The 25,895-nt window shown below is 40.9% G+C and overlaps 1 protein-coding gene across 25 annotated transcripts in view; it reads right to left on the bottom strand.

The window, feature by feature from the left end:
- Positions 1-665: 665 nt before the first annotated feature.
- RIMS2 (regulating synaptic membrane exocytosis 2) overlaps positions 666-25,895 on the bottom strand; it is a 436,018-nt gene continuing 410,788 nt past the window's right edge. For 24 of the 25 annotated variants that reach the window (XM_090137872.1, XM_090137865.1, XM_090137886.1 and 21 more), the window contains 5 exons: positions 7,342-7,483; positions 6,349-6,461; positions 5,545-5,646; positions 4,029-4,168; positions 666-3,585 (listed from right to left, as the gene is read on the bottom strand). In XM_090137872.1, the coding sequence (XP_089993998.1) occupies positions 3,367-3,585; positions 4,029-4,168; positions 5,545-5,646; positions 6,349-6,461; positions 7,342-7,483 (716 nt within the window). In that variant the 3' untranslated portion in view covers positions 666-3,366. Of the gene's footprint in view, positions 3,586-4,028; positions 4,169-5,544; positions 5,647-6,348; positions 6,462-7,341; positions 7,484-20,306; positions 20,516-25,895 lie in introns of those variants that run through there. The other variant, XM_031591116.2, reaches the window with a different exon arrangement.

The raw sequence follows: 25,895 nt of genomic DNA, 5'->3' as shown, positions 1-25,895 counted from the left end.
CTCACCTTTCTGAGTGACCTGTTGCAGGAAACTGCTGTAGTAGCGGGTTGGACCCCATGATCTCTAGAGATCCCCTTTACCCTACAGCTCTGTGATTCTATGAAATTAAGTGAAGGAGTTGATGAGGGAAGCAGCAAGCCACATCACAGGGTTGTCTCAAAGAAGTAAAGGACCTCTTAGGAAAAAAAAATAGTATACTGCAGAAGGTTTTGGCCTGCGCGTTCCCAAGAGTTTCCAAGGCATATGTCCCTATCTTAAAGGCCGTGCTTGAGACCCAGCAAACACTACCCTTGCTGACACTGCCTTTGAGGCAGACAGAGAGAAAAGCCACCACTCCCCCCATCCCCACCTCCATCCTGGCCAGACATGAGCCACCCACACACAGCAGCCATCTTGCCTAGCTGTAGATGTGATTACAGCATCCCAAGTGGCCTCCTGGATTGCAACCACCCCACCTCCAGGCTGGAAATTACCTGCATGGTGCAGCCTGGGGCCATGGGACCACAAATGGGACAGTCCCAGCCTTTACTATCCTGGTGACACCAAAGTCTGAGCATGGCCTTGCAGCCAAGCTCTGATAGCTTATGGGGTCTGACATCTTATGGCTGTCACAGTGAGAAAAGAACCAAAGTGCTGCACACAAGTTCTGTAAAGAAAATGTTTTATTTAAAGTGTTAAATACCATCACCAGAATGAGTTCGATTTACATTAGTTGGTGTTCATTACAGGCCCTAATCTGCCCTTTTTTTTTTTTCCCAACTGTAATTCCTTTTAACTTTTTAAAACATAGTATGTACAAGACAGCAGTGATCACTGGAATAGTGCTATTTACATGACTAAACCATAAGTAGAGTTGCAGACATGTGAAAATTAAAAAAAATACATTAATTTTTTTTTAAATAAATACTGCATAATGACAAGTATGTACAAACCTTCCATGCATTGTGTCCTTGATTTTAAAATTGGAAATAATTTGTATAGGACAATGAACACAGCAATGTGTGCGCACATCTCACAGTATCAGGAAAATGGTTATGTATTTTTCTTTTACCCTAGGGAATATTGTAGACTGCATGTTGATAGCATTTATTTGCTGCTGGTAGACAGGTGTCTAAATTATTTCAATAAATATAATTTTACCAGTCTGTTCGTTAACTTAACAACGATCCATTATATAAACTCTGAAGACAAGACACAATCTCCACTTATATGATATTGCACAAAGTAAAAGGCAATTTTAAGTATACTATTATTACTTTGGCCCTCTAATGAGGCATGTACAATTTCTCAATGGGAAACATGAACAGATTTTCAAATAAAATCAGAATAATTCTGTGTGGCCTGGAAGGTAAATGCAATGTGTATTTCAAAAATTATTGCAAGGTTTCAATATTAAACCTTAAGTAGGTAATAAAGGCATACAAAGACCCAGAAAAAAAGGGACATTTTATTATTAAATGTTAGCCAGTTATATTCCCTTTAAATCATGTAATTTAATGAGAAGCTTGAACTCACAGCACCACCCAATGGCAGTTACTGTCTGCTACAAAAACCAGGGTTTTGGAGATCTGTTGACTGCAATGAGGGTTCTGGTAATGGTGTCAAATAACTGCCTGAGAGGTACCCATAAGCTTTCTTTAAGGCTATTTACGAACCAAAGATTGACATTTTCAGACTGATATTACCTAATTATCTCTTTGCCAACACAAATGTAGTTGATGAAAACCGAACTTTACAGCAGAACTGTAAGAACTAGTAATCTTTGCTGCTTTTATAATCTCAAGATTGTAGCAATTAATTTGGTTTAGTGCAAATAAAATGTTTAAATTTATCTCCTAAAAATCAATGATTTTTCCTCGTGATTCACTTTTCCTCTTTCCAAAACCTTCAAGAAATGATACTTCAACCCTTGAATGAATGATGCTGGTGCTGAAAAGAAATTTATTGAAGACATCTTACAATGGCCACATGAATCCAGTATTTTGCTGTAGAATTCAATTTGAAGGTGAGAAAAAATGAAAATAAGTTACCATGCACTGTACAATAAATTGCAAAAAGTTGAAATATCTTTTTTTTTTTTATCAAATACATGCTGAATTACATTAATGTACTCCCAAGCCATGTTGCAAAATCCTTTTCAACATGCTTGAAAAAAAAATAAGTTCTTAAACAATATTTTTCTCAAATAATTCAGAAATGCAGAACAATCTGCAATCCTCAAACCAAATATGGGGCATAAGAGAGTAATAAGTCAAAAGGTAGCCATTTTGAATATGATGATCATTGTGGGAGGCGGAGGGGGAAAAGAGCAAAAGGAAGAAGGGAGACTGAAAGGAGAAAAAGGAGGAGGTAAAAGAAGTGTACAATTTGCACATTATGTTGAACTTTACAAGGCTTGTACCTTTTACATTTAAATAAATTTAATATATTACACTTATTTCTTGTCACATAAACAGAATTTTAAGTATTTGCTAGAAATTATTTTTTATTTTTAATATACGTCTGCAAAAATACAGACCATGACTGGTTTAAAGAATGATAAACGTGGTGTGTCTTTGTATCACCCTGTTGCATTCTCTTCCCTTTAAAACCATGCACTAGTGAAATTTATTTTTAAAAATAATATAAACTGTTGAAAATGGCTGATTTATTCTTTTGTTTTTTTGCAAGTTGCAGCCCCAAGAAAATAATTTAAGTGTTCAGCTAAATCTGTGTCCATGCAAAAAAGTTTCTTTAATTTCATACAGTACAGTATATCCACAGAATTTTATTTTTCAGAGTCCATCATATCTGGGGTTTCACTGTATCTATAACTGGATGTTTGAAGCCCACCACTTTAAGTCTTGAACCTTTGTGAAGAGTTTTCAGATCTCAAGTAACTGTTTCAAATGATGGCTGACTTTTCCAGCATCCTTTACATTCTTCTTTTCTTCTAACGTCTGCAATTTCACCAACTTGTAACATGGCTTCACGGGAGGGTAACTCCATTTCTGTGGCATAACCAAGCTTTAGGAGGGGAGGGCAGATAAAGAAACAGGAGCAACAAAATAGATATGCCATTGAAAAGGACTTTTGTTGCATGAAACAGATTGATTCTTTTAGTTTAGTCCATGGCTTCAGATTGGACCAAAACTGAGTGTCCCTGAACTCCAAACCTATCAGTTCTTCATGACTTCAGTCCTTCACCTGAGGGCCTTCTGTAGGGCACAATGTGTGCAACTTCCTTGAGAACACAGGATCGCGTTGTAGCCCTAGAAACAGGCTCAGAAGACACAACATTAAGCATGCAGTGTTACCAGGGTTTGCGACCTGTAATTTATTTTTTTTTTTGTAACGCTGGTTGCTATGACAACAGTTTCACAGCTGCTATGAGCGAGCATACGAAGGTCCTGTTGAACTTTCAAGAGATGATTGGGAAGCTCTTCTGGTGAGAGGAGCTAAAGTTGGGTCTACAAGGGAAGAAGGAGGGAAGAGTTTGAACCACCCAATCACCATGTTGGACAGGTCCAGTTCATCTAAAAGTATCTGTGCCACTCCCATAAAGGATTTGTGATCCATACGTCCATAGTCTCCCCAAACAATTATCTGTTAGCAAAGGAAATACACAAAAACAGAAATAAATCAGTAACAATGACAAGAACTTATTTGATTCTTCAAATGTTTCCTTTTATTTAATTATATATAGTAAGGATTAAACTATTCCACTGACGATACAGGTTAGTTCAGCATATATTACCAAGATACAGGGCAGAAATGAGTTGGGAAGTAACAGAGTAGTTATCCCTAATACCAAAGAAAGCCCAGTGAGATAAGCAGCACACATAGTATAGGCAAAATAATCTATAGCTAACTTTTGCCTAGCACTTTCTACTTGCTAATCATCAGTAGGTGTTACTCTGATATTTCTGTATTCAACAAGACTTTGAAATAGTAAAACTTGCCAAATGAAGCATGAAATATTTCTGTAAATTTCTCAGTGAGAACTGAACAAGAGATGTTCTCAGTTTAAGAGTAGCAATGCAAATTACCTGTAAAACTTTTCCTTGGGGACTTTCTTCAAATGATAGAAGTTGCTGATAAAGTGGTTCCAGCGTTTTTCTTGCTACCTTTGTTTTCTTTTTGGCTATGCAGACTCCATTTTCTAATAGATACACCTTTACATATGGTGCTGAGAAAGAAAGAAAAATAAGTCCAGATTTTTGCATAATAGATGCAATATTCTATCACTGTATGCTAAATTTTGCCTTTTACTGGATATGTAACTTGTTTGAACAAATCTCCACAAGCAATAGTAAAATTTTTTTTCTTCTTTTCATATGTCCTTTTCTGCAACAAAACTGTTCAGATTTTGACCTGGAAAAATCAGATATTCATAGAATTATAAAGTCTTAGAATGGTTTAGGTTGGAAGGGACCTTTAAGATCACCCAGTTCCAACCCCTGCTATAGGCAGGGACATCTCCCTCTAGACCAGTTTGCTCAAAGCCCCATCCAGCCTGGCCTTGAACACCTCCAAGGAGGGGGCATCCACAACTCCTTGGGCAACCTGTTTCCCTATGACTGTACAGTGTGCAAAATAGGCCTGTTAACTAAATGAATGACTTGCACTGACTTTGGTGAAATTTGGATCAATGCTCCAAATTGTTAATAATTTAAATAATCTACAAAGTGAAAATTAGTGAAGAAAAGACTCTGACACAATTCCTATTTTGGCAGAAAAGCTCACTAAAAATATCAGCCTATTGTCCTTTTCACAGAATGTCACAGAACATGAGATTATAAAATAAGGAGTAAGTATCACCTAGTGGTCTACTTTTCAGAGTAGGTACCTATTCCATACATCTTGTTGATTCCCACTTTACCTCTAAGATTATTATATCACCTCTTCAGTGTATACCTACTTCTGAAGAACCACAGAATGGTTTGGGTTGGAAAAGTTCTTAAAGAACTCCTAGTTTCAACCCCTCTGCCATAGGCAGGAACACCTTCCATCAGATCAGGTTGCTCAAAGCCACAGTCCAACCTGACCTAGAACTCTTCCAGGGAGGGGGCATCCACATCTCTGGGCAATCTATGCCAGTGCCTCACCATTCTCATAATAAAAAACTTCTTCCCTATATCTAATCTAAAAAGAGGACACTCTTGAATTTACAGTCATTACTCCTTATCCTGTCTCTACATACACTGAAAGAGAGTCTAATTCCAGCTGTCTTGTAGGTCCCCTTTAGGTACTGGAATTCTACCTAATTCCCAAGAGTGCATTTGCAATTACTCAAATACTTTTGTATCTCCTGGTAGCAGAGAACAGCCTATTTTATTTTCTCCTGAAGTACTGTTGAAAATTATTTTTGTATGCACTCCATGCTTTTATACCATTTCAGTACATTTCTCTATTTCAATGAACAGTATTGTAATTTGCTGACACGAGTTTGCTAAAAAAAGTCACCAAAGTTGAATTGTAAAGTCTCAGAAGTTGGAAAGTTTTTCTGAATTCTTTTTTTTTCAGTAGAACTCTATTCATGCTGCCAGGATTTTTCTTCCTTACCTGGCAGTGTCTTTGAACCTGGTTTTACAACAAGGCCACGGGCTCGGATAATTTCTACTTCCAATTGTCCTTTCTTGTCCATCATTCCTACCTGGATATCTCCTAGAAAACAAACAAACAAAGAAATTCTAGAATAAATATTTGACAACTTCTCTTTTCTGAATTCCACCAGTAAGTACAATCCAGATTTGAATACTACTTGGTAATTTAATACCTATTCTCTTCACTGCTACTTATGTAATAAAACAATGAAAGAACCCTGCAATAACATCTCACCTCCCTTTTCCATTGCTCTTACTACTTCAAATTACATTCTTTTTTAAGAATTGCAGAGACATGAAGGCAGCAAGGGTATTAGTACAAAGCAGCTCTGTAAAACTGCTTAGAACCATTTCACTCTTGCTCTAGTTTATGAAAAGGTATGAAAAAGTACTTTTGAGTGTATAGAATCTGTGGGCATGACAATAACAACTACTTTTTGCACCTAAATTCTTATTTTTGTTCAGTACTACCCAAGTAATTCAGAGAAAGAATAGGTCTCATAGCCACATTTCAAAAATGGAATGCTGAAGAAGAACAGATAAAGGATTGAATTTTTCAAGGCATCTTTCTACTTTTGAATATCCTAGTGAAAATCCACAACTATGTTCAACTTTGGATCAGAATATAGTTCTTAACTATAGACTTAACTAAGTTGTTCAAAATCACAAGGAAAATCCTTGTTTAAAGAATCAGAATCTATTTAATTTCTATGTTCTAATTACCAGACTCAGTATATTACATTTATAGGACACAAATGCTTACCCATTGATGGTGTTGCCAATGTCTGTCGCCCTACAAGCTGGGCAGGACCAAGCCCATCCAGAAAATCACTAAACTGGCTGTCTGCAGCCAACCTCACACCAGGGAAAATCAAACTGAAAAAAATATTGGAAAAAAACCCAGTAAATACTCTTGAAGTTGCCTTTTGTTTTGGTTAGCTTTCTAGATTTTTGTCTTTATCATTTATATTTTTGGTAACACTGCTTACAATCTGATCAGCAACTGCTTGAGAAAACAGTAATTTTCTACAGGACCAATTAAAAGAAAAATACAAAAGACTAGTGAGATCTGTAATGACCAATCATAAATGAATGTCCATCTCAAGTGCATACAGTGCAGCAACTCAAACCAGTACCAGTTTAACAATATACCAGTAAAAGTCTATTGTTCAGTGCTGTGAATACCACTAAAAAAATCTATTCACAATAAGACTGTTCTGGGCAGAGCCTTGGACCTGCCATTCAGTGGTCTTTAACTTGGGCTTCTATGAAAAGCATGACACAGGACATTAAAACATATGACAGTCTCATACGTCTGCTCATATCCATTTTTCAGGATTAATTAGCAGAATCTTTGAGAAATTCTTTATTCCAGTGAATGGGACCTGGACATGCTCACTCTAAAAATTCTTGGCTTTGCAAAACAGAGGAGGCACTCTTGAAGGCAGAGGCTTTCAGAAGAGAAATCAATTTTCCTGTGTTGAACCCACAGCACTGCACACACTGCATTGTGTGTCTCTGACCCACCAAGTGTCTTTGATGGAGCTGCAGAAACGTTCCTCACACTGCCCTTATGAATCATGGAAGGCTCTCTTGGTCACAGGAAGAAACTTAGGCTTCGTCTCCATGCAGCCCATCAATGACACAAGCTTGTGGGAAAGATTCTGACTCAACAGGACCTACAGCATTCACCTCACTTTCATCTATCAGTATTGCAGAGAAATGCCAGGTGACCACAGCAAAGGCTGCAGCTTACTTTCCCTCGGAGCTGTAGCTGTTCATGCTCCCATCTGTCGACTCCCGGCTGGCCTGGCGGGTCATCCAGTTTCTCATCTCCACAGCCAGCCCTGTCTCAGTGCTCCTCTGGACGGTGCTTCGCAGCTTCTTACCCCCCGCCTCTGCAGAGACAAAAGAGACATCTCCATCACACCGTGGTCATCTGCAGATCTCTGCTATGGCCAGGAAACAGACACTCCATGCTGCAGAAACAGTCGATGCCAGATTGCTGACCTGCACCAAATCTTCCACTTAAAAAACATCAGTATTTTAGTTCAGTCGGAACACTCAGTATAAGTGTCTTTTAAAGTACCTTTGTTTTGTCACCACCAGCTTTTCAAGGCAGACAGCATACACAAAACCCAAGTCTGGCTGAGGAGGTAACCAGATTTACAGTAGCCATAATCCAGTCAGTTTAGGGTATGTTTTCTCTTAGTGATTCAATTAGAATGCTGCCATTATGTCAAAACATGCAGTGTCTGAGGAACATTCTAATCCAACTGAATTATTTTATTTAAAAGCCTTGGTCATTATCTGCTTAATCAAATTACAGACATCCATTAGTGAGGACAGTAAACAACAAATCAAGGATCCTTCCCATTCTTTATTATGTATTCCCAATCTTCTCCTTCTACTTGCTGCTTTCATTTAGCATCAAAAAAGACAGTAGCATAGTCTGAAACTATTATTTCCACCTCCAAGTGTCACATTTGCATCCGCTTGCACAGCTTTATCTTAGTTGTAAACCCAGCACACTGATTGATAGCTCACATCCTCAAGAGGAGTTCTGAACATTGGGGCTGGCTTAGGTAAGAAGACATACTGCAAGAGGAAAGGGCTGTAGACTTCAGCAGTCCCACTCAGTGTCATTCTGTCCTACAGACTGCAGTATGGGTTGAGGTATTCAACAACTATCCCAGTCCCTCCAGTAAGGAGGGATACAGATTGGATAAAGAACATGGGAATTGCAGTGAGATGGGAAACAGATACCCCAAACATCTTGAAAACCCACAGCTCCTTGTCAAAAAATGGGACACACTTCAATATTTATCAATAATGAAACATTTCTATATAAGTATTATGAAAGGCTCATTCATGCCTTGTGGTCATATTGCTTATTAAAAGACTTCTACACATTCCTTAAAATGCAGAGTTCTTGGAATGAGTCCAGAGGAAGGGGCACTAAGATGATCAGAGGACTGGAGCACCTCTGCTATGATGAAAGGATGAGGGAACTGGGATTGTTAGCTTGGAGAAGAGAAGGCTCCAGGGAGACCTCATTGTGGCCTTCTAATACTTGAAGGGAGCATATAAACAGGAGGGGGAACAGCTGTTTACAAGGGTAAACAGTGACAGGACGAGGGGAGTGGTTTTAAACTGAGACAGGGAGATTTAGGTTAGATATTAGGAGGAAGTTTTTCACTCATAGGGTGGTGACACACTGGAACAGATTGCTCAAAGAGATTGTGGATGCCCCATCCCTGAAGGCATTCAAAACAAAGCTGGGATGTGGCTCTGGGCAGCCTGGTCTGGTGGCTGGCGACCCTGCACATAGCAGGGAGGTTGAAACTAGATGATCATTGTGGTCCTTTTCAACCCAGGTGATTCTGTGATTTTATGATGACTTTTAATCAGTACATGCATTTAACAACAATAACTCTAATTTTATTCTAGATCTTCAGCTACCTTCATACCTAACACAATGAAATCATTTTTATTTCTTTTATTATGTCACAACTACTTCTGAAAATGCCATTATCTAAAACAATGAATACAAATAAAAAGACACAAAGCTAACATGGCATATGGAATATGAAGGGCAGAAATCAACAATTGGGTTGTAGTGTTCCAAGTGCTCCAATTTTTGTATTAAACTAATGAAAGCTGACAGCTGACTTCCAACACTGTTCCAGTGTTGATCTAAAATCCAATCATTCAGGTCAAAGAAACGCTGCCACAAACTGCCTGAAAAAAAAAAGAACATTGTCTTGTAGAGAAGGTACATAAAATTACAGTTACACGTGAAAGAGACACTGCTCCTGAAGCCCCATGCTTTTTTCATTAAAATATTGTTACAGGATGTTACCCTTCCACTGTAGGATGGCTTAGCATTCATTTTTGTTCAGTCCTGTTAAACATTTTCATTTCATTATTGCAGACGTGAATTATACAAATTTAATGGAATGACTCCATCTTACATGATTCGTCAAGTTATCCTATCATCTTTCACAGATTTGGGCGTTCAGGATTAATATGAATTTGACTACATGATATATGAAATATACAGCAGCCTTCACTAATTAGCAAGGCAGAATTTTTTTCTGAATTTGAATGCAAATTTTGCATGCCTTTACCCTAGCAAAATATTCACAGAAAAAATTCAACACAAATGTTGCGTATCTATTCACTGAGAAATTAGGGCACAACTACTGCAATTCAAGTCACAGCGACACGTATTTCACCAGCTGCTGTTACCATCCCTCTGAACCAGTGTTCCTTTCCCACATTATTTTAACTGAAATAAGTACTCTGGTTCACAGAAAGGCAGGCCAACAGCTGAGAAGGCACAACTTGTTTACAGCCTGAAATTGAATGTGCACTATAGACCCAAATTTAGTATAAATGCAGGTGGTAAACAGGAATTATTTCGACTCTTAATACTAAACTGAAGGAAGACCAATATGAAACTATGTGACTATTTTCAAGCTTTCTGCCAAAAAAGGCACAGCTCTCTGATAGTGTCAAAAGAGAAAGATCTGACCTTTCAGCAGTAACACTCCTAATCATGATGTTGATGTTTCTTGAAATTAGAACTGAAGATTTTAACACCAAAATGGCAATTAGGAACAGAAGTACAGAAGACAGACAGTACATTTCAAAGTTGTTCTTTTTCTTCTAATACAGATTATTTCACAAAACCAGTTCTGAAAACAAATGTACGGTTCAATGAGCCCTACTGAGGTGATGCCATTCTCTAGCTAGATCAGTAACACAGGGATGCACCTGCCAGTGACAAAGAAGTAAACATGCAACTGGTGCCACTGTAAAGTGGCAGTCTGGATTTGTAAACATGAAGTATTTATACATACACATTCACTTCACACTCTGTTTCAACACTTCCCCACCTCCTAAATGAAAGGATGCAGAAATGAGAGAATCAGTCGAGTACTTTGTTGCTAAGTATGTTGCTGACCACCTACACTGAAAATAATTTTTCTCACAACTTACTCAACTCTAATGAAGAACACTGGAAATGTTCTCCAAATTAGTATAATCCAATCGCCCTAGAAAGAAGAAATTTCTCTTAAGCAAATATGGAATATATTTTCGGAAAAAACACTAGCTCAGAATCTTATGGCCATATTGCAAGGAGTGGAATAAATTATGAGAAATAATTGCTCTGGCATTTATGAAAGCACATTCATTCCTACAGTTAATCACACTGGTAATTTAACTAATGTGGTTACTGCAAATAGACACCACAGGCCACATTTTCTAAATGACATGTGGAATTATTCGCTCCCACAACTTGGAGTGCAAATCATTTGCAAATTAGGGATGTGACACTCCTGAAATGATCTTCCACATCAAATGAGGGCAAGTTACAATCTGCAGTGAGCAGAACGGATCACCTTCTGTGAGCAGGGATCTACCCAGATGAAAACTGCTGCCAGTGGAAGAAAGCACAAGGCCTCAGCTCACTCTCAGCAAGCTGGGAGAGGACACTACCAGCCCTGGCTGATCCCAACTGGCTATGTTGGTCTCCATCAGATATGGAATCTCACTGCAGGACTCGCAGGGAGTGTGGGGCAGCTATGGATTCAGGAACACTCCAGTGCCTGGGGGGCCACTTCCCACTGTGGCAAGAAGACTGGATGAAATTGGTTCAGTATTTTCAGCTAAACTCAGAAGACTGAAGTGACCACTTTTCAAGAGTAAAAGTATCTGGAAAACTGCTCCGGGCATGTTAAGAACAAGTTTAAAAAAAAAATCTATTTAAGAACACTTGATCCTACCCCAGACTAGGGGACAGGGTAGCTGTCAGTCCCCTTCCACACACAGTTCTTGATCCGGCAAAGCCCAACTCTTGGCTGCACTGAAGCAGGCATTTAGCTCTTGTTTAAGCACCATGGGGAATCACAGCTGAGTGGTTTCTTTGCTTGCATCACCCTCAGACCCCAGATAGCCAACATGGAATTAGGATCTACTAATTTAAGCAGGATATGGGAAACCCAGATTCCACCATCACCTTGATTTAAGTATTTGAGCCCATCTTACCGCTTCTCAGAAGCAGTGCTAACCACCACCTTGTTAAGCATTCTGTTACAGTCATCCCAATGAAGTTTCTCCCCAGTGCACGATGCAAGCAGCTCTGAAGCCCAAAGAACGGTGGCAGGAGTAGCCATAACCAAGGGCTTTTCTTTTGCACTTGTAAGTAAGAAGGGAGGATTTGAGATCCTTCTTCCTGTGTGTATCTGATTGTAAAATGCTGAGAAATTCAGACTGGGATGGAAATGACCTGCTGTAGGGAACCAAAGCCCTCAATATGGATGCACTTCAGAGTGGAAGCAGCCAGCTGGGCAAAGTCTGACAGAGCCTAGACTTAAACAGCTTCAGAATGCATAATGCTCCCAAAGTCCTAAGGAAAATCCTGTCCTACAGGATGGGAGGAAGTAACTGCCAAAAGACAGAGCCTTGCAACCTCTGATCAGAAAAGACTTACATTTCTTGGGAACTATTGTTAGTTTTACATTTTTAGTCAAAAAATACTTTTTCACTCTTGTCCTGTGCCTTTCTGTTTCCTCCTCTTGGCTCTGGTCACAATGGAAGCATTGGTAATTAAGATCAAGGTTAATCAAGACAGTACCTAAGAAAAAGTGAAAGAAAGAGAGAACTGAATGAAATAATCAGCTGCAAAACTGCTGTTTGAGCTTCTGGTCAGTAGTGGATGTAGAAGGTTCTGGGTTCCATTCTCGATGAATTCCCATATTTGGGACTCAAGAAGCAGCCACCATGAATCTCAGCTGTTTATGGGATAAAAATCTTAGATCAGGTTGCAGCATCCTTTGCCAGTATTTTACTTCCCTTTCACAGCAAGACTGGTCACACTTTCAGTGTGGAACAGATCCCCCTGGCTTGCTGTGGCCACATGATGTGAAGTCAGTTCATCACACCTGGCTCCAAAGCAGTGCTGTTGTTTAGGGCAGGCACCTACTCTTTATTTTCTCCCATATTTTGATGTGTTCAAAGTCATCTTCTGCCACATTAATTTTCCTGCTCTGTTCATTATCGTTCTCCTGCTAGTCCTAAGTGACCCTTCAGCAAATGTTTAAGAGCATCAGAAAATAAAAACTGCTTTTGCCTGCATGGGGCGTCAGTTTAAGCTTTTCAACACTTTCAATCCCAAAAGCTTTTGAAATATTTTTACAAGACTGAGGTGTTAACAAAGCCATACTTACCAAGTAGTGGTAATTACCTTAATGTTCCTAAAATGTCTGTATCCCCTGTATTATTATACAGAATCAATGGTGAGCATGCTACATACAAAATGACCAAACTGGTGCCTCTGGCAGCTCTCAGCTTGTTTCCAATACCTGTGCTGGGTACTGCTCCTCGAGACCCTGGCTGTGCACGTACAGAACCACAGCAGGGAGGTTTGCTGCTCAGCCATTCCCTTAAGCAGGAATTACCCCTGGTAAGAGATCCCACACGTGAGAGCAGTCTCAGGGAGCCCGCCTGCCTGCGTGGAGGCACTGCTGGTGCTCCTGCCACTCTCAGGCACCTCCATGCCTGCTGGTTACTTGGCCCTGACTATATAATAGCAAACCAGCTGTGCAGACTCTTGGTTGGCTCCTCTGGTTTATAAATGCTGAGTAGAGATTTTGACCGTAACACAGCAGGGGATGTTTTTAAGTATAATCTAGAGCAATATATTACAAATCAAGGCAGCAAATTCCTGTTTCCATACATTCCAACTTTCCTTAGTATTTCAAAAAAGATACTTTTATCTGTTTCTTTTTGCACCTGCATATCCCTTGTACTGACATCAGAAACTGCAGTCTCTGGAGGAAAAATCTTTGGCTTTATCTTTTGCTTTCTAACTCAGTCCTTACAGCTTTCCAACTGAACTAATGACACATCCATGCATCTCATTAAAATATATGACAATTCAACTCTTCTGTGATGGATATTTACCTAAGTACATTTGAAATGGAACAATCAAACACTAGGCTTGCCCTTTTGAAATGATAACAATATAACCTTCTGATTTTATGTGCAAATAAAAGAAAATATTTCTAATATTTTTTTAATTGCCTACTTAGCTCATAAGAAGGTCAGGACAGCTCTATTAAGGTTATGTTGTGGGTTTTTTTGACTGCATGGTCAAGAAAGACAACAAACAGAACTGTACGTGACCACTTAGGCCTGTCCAGTTTCTGCCTCTGTTTCTGATAGGACCACAGCTTTTCCAAGGGTACTCAGAGGACCCACCAGCCAACTGCTGGAAGACCGAACACAAAGACATGACAATGGAAAACTCTGATGCCTCAAGTACCAAGTGACCTGAATGAACAGTATTTTAGGTACCCACACTTAGGCAGATGATAAGAGTGTTCTGGCAATTCAAACCTACCAGGTCTGACTTTGTGTGTGTACTGGAAATGTCAAAACAGCATGGTAGCATTCTATATCTGCTCTGTCCATCTTGCACAGTAATGTACATGAGTACAAAAAGTGCAAAGGAGTGGGAAATCAACCTCATCTTATCTTATCAACTCAACTGGACTCTCTTATCAACTCTTTGAAAGGGTAGATAACTGCAGGACGAGGGGAAATGATTTTAAGTTGAGGAAGGGGAGATTTAGGTTGGTCGTCAGGGGGAAATTCTTTACAGAGGGAGTGGTGAGGTGCTGGAACAGGCTGCCCAGAGAGGTTGTGGATACCCCGTCCCTGGAGGTGTTCAAGGCTGGATTGGATGGGGCCCTGGGCAGCCTGGTCTAGCATTAAATGAGGAGGTTGGTGGCCCTGCGTGTGGAAGGGGGGTTCGAATTCATTATCCTTGAAGTCCCCTCCAATCCTGGCCATTCTGTGATTCTGTGATTCTATTAAAATTCTGAATAAATAAACCAAGCAATTTTGTAGTATTATATTCTAATTTTACATAACATTTATGTTAGGAATCACTACATAGGTACACGACTTCACCACAAGAAAACAGCCCTTGATTTTGCCAGTGACAAAGGATGAGTAAAAATAAACCATCAGAACTGCAGTTCTGAGTTACAACACCATTATGTTTACATGCACATGCAGTTTCCTGGATTATGAACATTCTTGGGCACTCACTGTGAACAGTTACTCCATGTAGTGCCAAGAGCAGATTACAACTTCTGAAACAGCGAAGAGTGTTTCTATAATGAGAAGCTTAGAAAAGCTTCTTAATTTTTTTTATATGAATTGAGAGATATTTTCTAAATATGTAGTAATACTAGTAATGCCATTCTTTAACTCAATCCTATTTATTTTTAGTATAGCAAGAGTCATTACATCCATTATCAGAAGGATCTGTGCAGCACTTTGAATGATGTACCAAGTGTGCTGAAACAATTCAACATGTTCTATTAGGACTTAATGAGATAGATGATGCCAAGTAGTTGGATGGCTACTGAGATTACACAAATTAGAAACAGATCTTCCTCCTAGCTTTGTCTAAGATGAGTAATGGTACCATGCAAATATCATTATTTAAATAACCACAGTTCCCAGAACTCTGACATTTCACACTGTAATAACCCATTTCCAAACTACTTTAGCTCCAGAACTGAAAAGGTGGCAACCCAGCATGGCACTGCTCTGACTGCGCTGTTGATCTTACCACTGAGAAACAGCAATTACAGCATGTAGATATAAGTCAGAAGGCTTTTTCAGGTTGATGGAGGTACCACCAGGGATGAGACCTGCTGTACACTGTAGTTTTGTGGCTGCTGCTGCAGCCATGCCTGAGCCATCTGTCAGCTGTTCAGGTAGATGCTGCTGAGTAACCAAAGCTCAGAAGAGAAACACAACAAATGTAGAAGAAATACAGCATTAAAATTCTGCTGAGCAGATCCATCATATAGACAAGTTGTACTTCAAACATTCTTCTGCAATCTATTCTACTTTTCTCTGTAGTTTTTCCAGCCAGTTCCCAGATTCCAGTGTTTTTTTTCCAGCTACTTTCTTTACTTTGCTCACAACAGTATAGCTATTTCTATGCTGCTTATTTAAAAGGTCTTATCCACCTCAGTGTTTACATCATTCATTAGAATAGTACCTGGTAAAAACACCTGGGATTGAAAAAAGGCTACCAGAAATTGCTGGAAATGAATTCTGTGCTGCCTCTGCCCTGGAGTCAGCCAGAGGAGTGGGACGGATGGGAGACCCCAGTCCCACAGCATGGATGGAGAGGCAGACCTGGTGCAGTGCTCGAGCAGCAAACATGAAAACAACTACCGGACATAAACTTTGATGTCATACAGATTTATCCTCCAAATGAGCCAGGAGTCCCTGGTGTGTTACCATCAATCAAGCCTACGGTCCTTAAAGCTCTGCCTTTTACAGCCCCTCTGTAAGGCAGTGCACCTTTCCTTCATTTTCCACTTTCAATCTGCCTATGCATACTGCACATAAACAAGGTCATCTTTACCAGCAAGGCCAAAAAGTAGGCCAATTCCCCCAAGAAGATGCAGTTTTATTCTCATTTTCGTCACTGCCTGATATTTTTGCTACTACTTTATTCCTTTTAAGAGGATAATTTTAAAGCATAACTACTTCATGTGCAGGATTCTCTTCACTTTAATAATTACCACGTTAATGAATTTATTGTTACTACTTCCCCCATTTTCTATTTCTGGTTAAATTATTGTCTGCTTGTTATTGTCTACTGGGACCTCCGGAGGGACAGTGTGGCCTAACCACAGAACAGAATCCAAGAACTGCACAGCTTTATTCCAGCTCTACAAGTGAACAAGATGATTAATCTGTGAGTAATGCCACTGAAACCAATAACAGTGCTCAACCACACAGTTAAGTGTACATTTAAAGAAATCTTGATCATTCACTAACTAGCATCAGTGGCAACATTCCTGCTTGCATCTACATAGGATTGAACAGTTCAAGCAAGTTGAATTCTAGCAAGTTTTCCAGATAGTTGCCAGCTGGAAACAAGAGCATATAATGTGTTTCAGTTCCCACTGAACCCCTCTAGCAACATTCATGTTATCTCTTATAGTAGGCATCATAATGCAGAACTGTAATGTATCTTCTCCTCAGCTAACACAACTCATTCTTGCTATTTTTGGCATGATTGTCTTGGGCTGAAGAACATTCTGTGGCTTTTTTTCTCAATTGCCTTTTGTTTTTCTAACATACTGGGATACCAAGATTCTTTCCAGTTTTTTTCTGAATTAATTTGTGTCTTTAATTATCGTAAATTATCTCTTGAATTGTCTTCAACACCTGCAAAACATTTGACTTTCCCCTTGAATCTCACAGCTCCAATACCACTCAAAAACTCAGTGCTTTGGCAAAAATATGAAATTGAAATATAGTCCTTCTTGGAGGGTGTATTTCTGCACACAGGTCTTGCCATGAGCAGCAGTTCCATAGCTGCACTCCTGACAACCTGCCATTTAACAGCAAATTCCATCACCCCAGAGTAAATGCCAGGCAGAAGTGAATGTAAATAGAGTACAAAAAGGAAACTGCGGCACAAATTTATTACAGCAAACAATAGACATGGTGTAATGTGAGGAAGTACCAAGTTAGCAGTCCTACTCATAAAAACAGACACAGGCTTTCTACTGACCACACTCAAACAGAGCCTCTGCTTTTGTTTCTCTGTGTAGGATACCTGTCTTTCTTACCCAAAAGAATTCACTTGTTCAAGCACATTATCCAATCAAGCATAGGAAAGTTAGGTAAACTCAAATCCACTGCTTTCCAACTTGTTATGCGCATAAAACTTGGCACTACATCTACATGGACATCTAAAAGGATATCAAAACATATACAGTAGAAACTCCCAAGGAGAATTTACTGACAACATTTCCTTTAATCTCAACAGAGCAGAGATTGAGAGACCAAATGTGAGGCTCAAGATGCTTCAAGAGCTGCTTTGGAATTTTCCTTCTGTACCCAACACCTCTCTTCACCATGTCCCATATGTGAATCCTTTCCAAGCACCACTGGATGCCAATTCTCATTCTGCAATACAGGCTGTGCCCTTTATCAGAAATGAAGCTACCAAAACATGCAAGTGACATGCTGTGTACACCTCGACACTTTGGTAAAAGACTTTGGTACCATATGAAGTGATAATTCTGGGTGTGCACAGGCAGAAGTAAATCATTGGTGAAGATTTTTCAATGCTGTTTGCTAGACACAAGTAAGAATAATAAACTCATTTAGAAATAAAAAACAGGGACAAACTTGAAGGACTCGTGTAACTGATCATCAATTTGGAAATGCAGAGTTTCAGCTCCCTGGACTGTAAGCCTGGCTGACTCATGGCAAGCTGGTACCCATCTCAAGGCTGGAGAACTGCAGCCTCTCCGCAGCTTCTTCAGCACAGTGCAGCTGGGATGCCAAGGCTTCTTTAATCAACTGACACCCTCAATGTACCTTCTTGTTCATGGTGCTCTAAAAATGGCTTCTAAATTTCTTCCTATTAATACCTCTACTGAGTTTCAGTGACTTCCAAATTTGAAATTACGCATTTCCTTCCATACCCAAAGCCCATGGGCCAGTGTGTTCATTTCAGCAGTCAATGAACAGCAGTCTTTAAGGGAGCACCACAAATAAGTGCCCCGAAAGATATGATTCTCTATTTGTATTAAAAGTGTGATCGAGTAGGAAGTGTAAAAGCACTCCCACTGCAGCTTGTCCTTTTTTAACCTATCCATCATACATGGAAATAACTACTTTTTGAGGGTCATTCACAGAAATAACTACTTCTTGAGGTTGTGTAACTTACGAAGTGGGTTTAACACTTTGCTTTTACAGATCAAACTGTAAAAGAGCATTAAGTGCACGAACATGTGAGTGCACATACCACTCCAATTAATGGACAGTGGAGGTACAGACATATAATTGCATAAGAGCACTCCGAAGACAAAAAAATCCAACTTGAGGGCAGGGGTGACTTGCAATAAAGCAATCCCACGGCATTTTTTTCTCGATAGTCTCAGAGAGGGCACTAGAGAAAGAAGCTCAGCTGCTGTGCCTGCCATGCCTCTGTTACCTGGATGTCTGAAGAAATTCAGCTGCACAGGAATAACACAGTACTTGTGTCTCGAGTTTTCATTTGCATTACACAAATTCCTTTTTGAAGCGTACCCAACAGCTGTATAGGATCATATAACTTAGATCAACATAACATGTAAAAAAATCAGTATGTAAACTCTTGTCACTTGCTTAACAAACTTGCCAGCACTAATTAAAAAAGAACTGCAGTTGAATTATCATTAAATTATCAGATATTCCCTACTGATTTTCACTAAGTTCAAATTTCTTCAGACCAGTGAACTGCTTAAGACACACAACAATCTCAATTGAGCAATAAAGTTTTTTCTAGAGAAGAGAACAGGCCAGAACAAAATAAATCCATACTGTGAATCTGCACAGGACTGATGCAATTATTGTACAATCGGGACTGAAAAGACAACAATTCTGGAATGGACAGAAGAATAATCTTGAAAGAACACCTAATTATGTTTAGTGTCATTTATGATACTATCAGTCCTTTAAGTATGTGTGTTTAGAGCTACAGAGTTTATTAGCTCGTTAGAAGATCAGAACAAAATGCCCTCTGAATCCTTTCCTGCAGCCTACTGACAGTTTTTTGCAGTCTGCTTCCCTGTTTACAGCAGGGAATAGACGAAGCACAGGACGTTTTGCCCCAGGGAGCAGCTCCCTGTTTTTACAGAAGGAGCCAACCTGACGGATCCTGAGCAGGAGCTCAGGGACAGGCAAGGGACTGACTTCAGCATCTGCATCAGTAAGGAGAGGTGTTCTGGGATGAGACTGTGGGGGCTGCTGTGATGGAAAGATCAGTGGAGACACGTGAAATGTGGGCACAAAGCTTTGCCACTGTTTGGCCACAGATGTGGAAGGTGACACAGCGCTGTGCGGGCGTCTGAAATACAGTTAAACACCCACAGCTGATGGATGCCTAGTAGCATCACACAAATACCTTATCTTAATTTGATATTGCTATACCTAACCAAGGTGCAACGTATACAATTATTCTTAATGGCATTAAAAATCTTGAATTATTTCTGATAAACACTAGGAAGACTCTCGCTTCTACATGTAGATCTACCTGACCCACCACGTGGTTTTCTTTACAAAACACAAGTTGTGTCCCAGGAAGAGTTCGGTGTTACACCTCAGAACAGACACATCTCCGTTACAACGTTCCCAATGGTAACTGTAGCCCTAACGGTTTCCGAATAGCTCGGACTACCTCCGGCCCCCGGTTACACACAGAACCCATCCCGTTTCCCTTCCTCGTTCTGTAAAGTCCCGGTCCCACAGCAAACCCCCGGGATGGGAGCAGTGCTGTACTGAAGGACTTGGCTTTACGGAGCGAGGATTCGTGTGAGCTGCACGGCGTGCTGCCACTGACAAGGAGCACCGACACGGCCAGCGTACTTTGACAGGGGACGCCGGAACGAGCCCACGTAGTCCCGGAGAACTGCCCGAGAGGACAGCGCCGTTTCTTTTCACCACGAAGAAAACGCAAACAAGAGCCCTCTTCCCCCTTTCTATGTAACTAGCGCCTGGTCGGTCACTGCATGCCCAACGTGATGCTCTGCACCCCCGCGCTCCTGTCCCCCTCTCCAGCCGCCGGCACGGTGACCGTCCGGAGCCCACCGGCCCCGCGCGCCCCGGAGCTCCGCTCACCTCCGTCCTCCTCCTCCAGCGAGTTCATGCAGGGGAAGTACACCGCCAGCGCCTCGAAGGAGGCGGAGAGGCTGCTCCGGCTCTGCGACCGCTGCATGCTGCGCCCGCCGGCCGCCGTCTGCCGGCCCATCTTGGCCGAGCGGCACCCGCCCTTGGCGCGGTACAAGAAGCGCGGCGTCTTGGCGGCGGGCGGGCGGCGGCGGGGCCGCGCCTGGGAGCGCTGGGCGGGCTGCGCGCCGCGGAGCTCCGCTCTGCCCCGCCGCCTCCGCGGCTGTCGGGCAGCGGGGCCGCCGCTCGGCGGGAGGAGGCGGGGGCGGGCCGGCGGCCGTGGCGCGAGGGCGGCCGGCGGGAGCGGCGCCCGGCGCGCCTCAGGCAGCGGCGGAGCGCGGTGCCCGGCGGGCGGGAGGCAGCGAGAACGGCGTCCGCAGGCACCGCCCGCAAACTTTGTTTCTCCCCGCCCCAGCCCCAACCCCGGCCCCGACTCCGGCCCTCGCTGTGCCGAGCAGGAGAGGGGAGGGAGGGAGAGAGCGGCGGGGGCCGGCCGAGCGCCGAAGGGGCCGCCGGCAGCGGGGGGGAGAGGCAGTTGTGGGGGGGACACGGTTGTGCCGGGCACTGGCACACCTGCGGCGGGCGGCCTGCTCCGCCGCCGGCCGTGTGAGCTGGGAGGGGATCAGTCACAGGGAGGCTGAGGCTGGACATCCCGCGTCCGCCTGAGTCTGTGCCCCTCTGGCCCGCCCTGCGGCTTCTGAGCATCCCCAGGGAGGAGACCCCTCAGCCTCCGGGCAACCTGTGCCAGTGCTCCGGCAGCGCACAGCACAGCAGTGATGCCCGGTGCTCATTGCCTCCTGTCCTGCAAACGGCCCAGCAGCCCGAGGCCATCAGCTCTGTGAGCCACAGCCAGGTCCCACCGCTCCTCCACTTCTAACATTTCTTTATTGACACAGGGATGTATTGTCTGAATTCACAGAATTTGCTCATAGCTGCAAATCAGTAAGAAACGAAACCAGTGGATATCATTAAAAACAGCTCCAGTCTTTGGCAGCATCAGTAACTTCTTCCTCCCTCTAGCTCATGACAGTGCAAAAGCAGGACAGAACCCTGCACACGGCTGTTTTGTTACCGATGTTACTAGTGGCAGTAAACACATCTTTTTTCCCCCAGTTTTCTTATAAAAAAAACTTTAACTCCCCCCAAGTAGCAGTAAAGGATATTCAGTTTGATCTAACAAACTGCACAATGTGATGCCGAATGGAACACTTCACAAATAATATAAATACAGTCACACCTGCAGAATACTTCACTGAATTATGCTTGAAGAACACCACTTGTGCCTGGATAATAACAAAAGAGCATGGACAATCCCTAGATTGTTCCTGTGCTTTGCTAGGGAACAAAAACTGATCAGAAGCTCAGCACTCACAACCACTCAATCTACAGGAGAAAAATGAGTTTTTTTGTGAACTGCAGTAACAGCTATTTTTACAACACACACAATATTTTCATGTCAAGAAAACTGGAATCAAATATTCCTAACGCAGAGTGTTTCAAGCACTTATTGGGGACAAGATGAATCCCCTCTTCCTCTCCAGCAGCAACAAATGTTGGCCAGGGCAAACTGCCTGCGCTAGATGTTTCACTCAGGCGTATTCCGAATGGAATATTTAATTGGTGATCCTACGTAAGTTGGTGAGTTACTAAAATACTGTGAAGCAAACATCTCTAAATTAGATAATGATTATGATGATAATGATAATAACAATAATCTCTAATATACTGTTACCACATAATTGGCAAAAATAGTAAAACACGTAGAAGTAATTACTAAAGATATTTTTAAAGTCTTGACTGTAAAGTTTTCTATCTATAAAAAGAACAGCAGTCAACTTCCTTCAACACCTTCATCCCTGTCAGACATGGCAGAAAAGTCAGTTCTTGTGGTTTGATACATCTGAACAACCATTCCTGACTTCATTTGAGGAAGGGATGCACACTACTTCCAGGTTGCTCCGTTGGCAGTGAGTACTCTCAGTGGGAATTCAGATGTGGCCTCAAGGCCATGCATAGAACTGGGAGACCCCATGTCCCCTTGCCATGTGTAATAAAATGTATAATATTTTATATATATTTATATAACATTGTAATATATAAATCATTTTCTACCAAGACAATCACTTTAAATGCTCCAGAATCACTTTAACTGCTACTTATTGTTTTCTGTCGCCAGTTACAAATGAATAAGAGCCCTGTTAAAGGAACTGCATCCAAACTCTAGCAATGTCAGTGCTAGCTATCATGACAAAACATGAGATTTCCACATATTTTTAAAAATTTCCAATAATTTGTTGAAAGAACAGTACATCGCATGAATCCAGGTCAAGCAGAACAAGGTCAAGCATCTGCTATAAATGTACGTATTATCCTGAGGCAATTCTATTTGTAGGCTTTGACATACCATCAAATATTTTGGTTTCTAATCTACAGAACCAGGAAAGCAATTGCTTAGTAGTTGTATTCCCTGAAAATTACTAAGAAAAAAAATCACATAACATGAATTTGTGGCTCTAGATCTTCAGGGTCAGGTCTAAAAACAGACAACTAATCAGGAAAAATAATAATGGAAACAATATATTCTCCATCTTTTCCAACATTTAGACTATTACTGGGTGTATTTCAGCAAATGTGCTCCAACTAAACACAAATTATTAGACTTTAAATGGAGACACTTAGGAAGAACAATGATTTGATGATTCCTTCATGAAAGCACTTTTTTGCTCAAAAAAGAAGTTTTTTTTTTCCCCATTGCTACTCCTCAGTACTGATCCCAGATGTTATAATTTTCTTGATGTGAGGAATACAACATTATTTGTGTGGAAGATTTTTTATTATTGCCTACTCTGGCTCCCAAATGCAAGAAAAAAGAATACATACATTGTCATAAAGGGGTCCCTAAAGTCCTGTGCACATTTTTAAGAGAATTCTCTGGTTTTGACACTATGGAAAAGTGACCAAAAATTCCTTACCACCACCTTAAACCTGCAGTTAAGAAGGTGTTCTGGGAATGGGACTGGGAATCAGTTTTTGCCCCTTTCTTCATCACCATGTCAATCACTGACCGTTGACTTTTTTGCTTTAATCATAGTTGTCTTCAGAAAAGACAGTGCAGCTGCCTACCCTTCTGTACACCTTAATTATCTTTAACTTGCACTGTGCCCATCAGCTATTAGATATAAGATATTACACTTATAATTAAAAGGCTTTAATCCCTTTCCAAAAGCATCAACAATTGCAAAAACTTCTTGTGTCATATGTCATCTAAAAAAAGGGTGACCTTAAAACGTAAGGTTTACCTTAAAACGTAAGGGACAGCCCCCACACGTCCCTGTGAGATGCAATCCAGGCCAAGTTTTATGTAAGTGAGTTTTGGTCTGTCTTCACATCCTCCAGCCTTCATGGAGGAGAGACAGCCAATGCATTTCAGAAAGGCAAAACTGATATATATCATCACTGGGTTCCAAAAAAGAGTTAGTTGAATTATCTTCCCCTCCAAAAGGAAAAAAATAAAAATAAAAAAAAATTGAAAACACAGCCTTTATCTAATTCTAGGAATAAATAAATAAATAAATGGGAAAATTAGTACTGGTATTAGCTTGGAGGATTTGCAATTCTCCAGATTTTTTGTTTCAGAAATACTTTAAGATCAGAGAATAACAGTGTTATCAAATACTACTAACAAGTTGTTTCTCACTGTAATTTGATAAATGTGAGAACTGTACAAAATCCTCATGCCCACAGAGGGGAATGTGGCAGGTCCAGCCATGCACAAGAACAAAGCAGGCCCTAGAAAGCTACAGGTCCTTGACAAAATAACGGCTGTTTCTACTGTTTCCCAAAATACAAAAAATTGCTGGTTTTGCCTTAGCATTTTCTTGATTGTAACTAACACAGTCATGAAAGCCATTCTAATCCCTGTGTATTCCCAGGTCTCAGTTCTCTGTCCATGGGCTGAGTCCTGCAGCATGGACCACTGTTGGTCTCCTATTCTACTCAACATTTCATGATAGAATGACCACTTTTACATCATATCCTCAACAATCAGAATACTAGTTTTCTATATTGCATTTTTTTAAAAAGTCAATAGATTTTGCATTTTCTCAGTGTTCCATATCAAGCAGCCACATTTTTCCCTCTGCTGAAGCGGTAACAGCAAATTTTTCCATTCTGCTTCTTCTGGCATTTGCTACTGGAAGGTCAACTCCACCCCAAGTATCAAGCTAGGTCCACAGTACAGATTACTACCAAAATAGCTTTGCTGACTGACACAGCTGTTCTGGGAGAATTCCCTAGTTGTTAGTGCAAGTGTGGTTATATCAGCAAAACAGAGTTCTATTAGTGCAGCTTGTTTTGCGTACCCACTTCTGGACTCATTTGCTGGTACCCAGTGCCAGAAAAGTGCTCCTACTGTTCCTGCTGCCTGAACAGCGGACTTCCAAAGTGGAAGTCTACCTGTAAGTAATTCGGCCCTAGAAAGGATCATTTAAAAGCTCTGCACATTTTCAGACCACACATAGATGTGAAGAGCTGAAGGAAACAGCTTTCACGTCTCTTCCAAAACAGAGATTTCAATTCCTGATAATAAAATCTAGTAATTTTAACAAGGTGTGGAAGGAGAAGTAGTAACTTTTTTTTTCCCTAGAAACAGGATGCTCTCAGATCCATGGAGATATCAGTTTTAATTTCTTAAACAACGAAGTAGGATTGCTTGTCCTGCAGTTGGCATTCTGTATTATGCCTTAACGAGCATAAACGAAATCAGGAAAACTAAATCTCTCTCTTGCTTTAATGCTAATATTAGTCACGTTTGAAAGCTGACTGTGCTTATTTAAATAACACATTTAGGTTTCCCCTCTGATGTTTACCATAAGACCCCCCAAAACAAAATAAATCACACTTCTTCCAAATTGCAGAGGGAGCTGCTAATGGCCCAGCATGCAGTAACGCGGCACAGCGAGCTCACAGGTAGCCGGGAGGTCAGCAGTGGAGCAGAAAGCCTTTACACAGCTAAGTATTTCTATTTTGATTAAAGTAATTTCACACCTTCCTGATCACAAGGCAACCTACAAACCACAAGGTGTTTGAGTACTCAGGAAAACACTTTATGATACTTCATCAGGGTGAGAAATACAGAGCATGGAAATAAAAATGCACATGCTTTTTTAAGGTTTTTTTAAAAAGTTTGTTTTCTGATTTTTTTTGAGAAAGAACCCCACAGAAAACAATATTAAGCTTTTAAAAAAATCATGATAGAGTATGCATAGAAGCTATCTGCTCTTTACTTAGATCTCAATCCACTTTTTTTTTTTCTCGGAGACAGAAAATCTGCACAGAATAACCCTCTTTATAATGAAACCCACCAGCTTAGAAACAAGCTGCAGGTATTCATGTATACTCTCAAATATTATTTCCACTGCCTGTTTGTACTCCACAGAACGTTCTCAGAATGTCCTACATGAGGTCAATGTAATTTGTTTCTGAAACTGGAACTTCATGAAACATGATTTGTTTCTGTCTGTAATTCAGCCTTCAGCACCT

This window comes from Phasianus colchicus, chromosome 3 (assembly GCF_987193195.1).
Source record: "Phasianus colchicus chromosome 3, bPhaCol1.hap1.1, whole genome shotgun sequence".
NCBI lineage: Eukaryota > Metazoa > Chordata > Aves > Galliformes > Phasianidae > Phasianus > Phasianus colchicus.
This window is presented reverse-complemented; position numbering and strand designations above follow the sequence as displayed.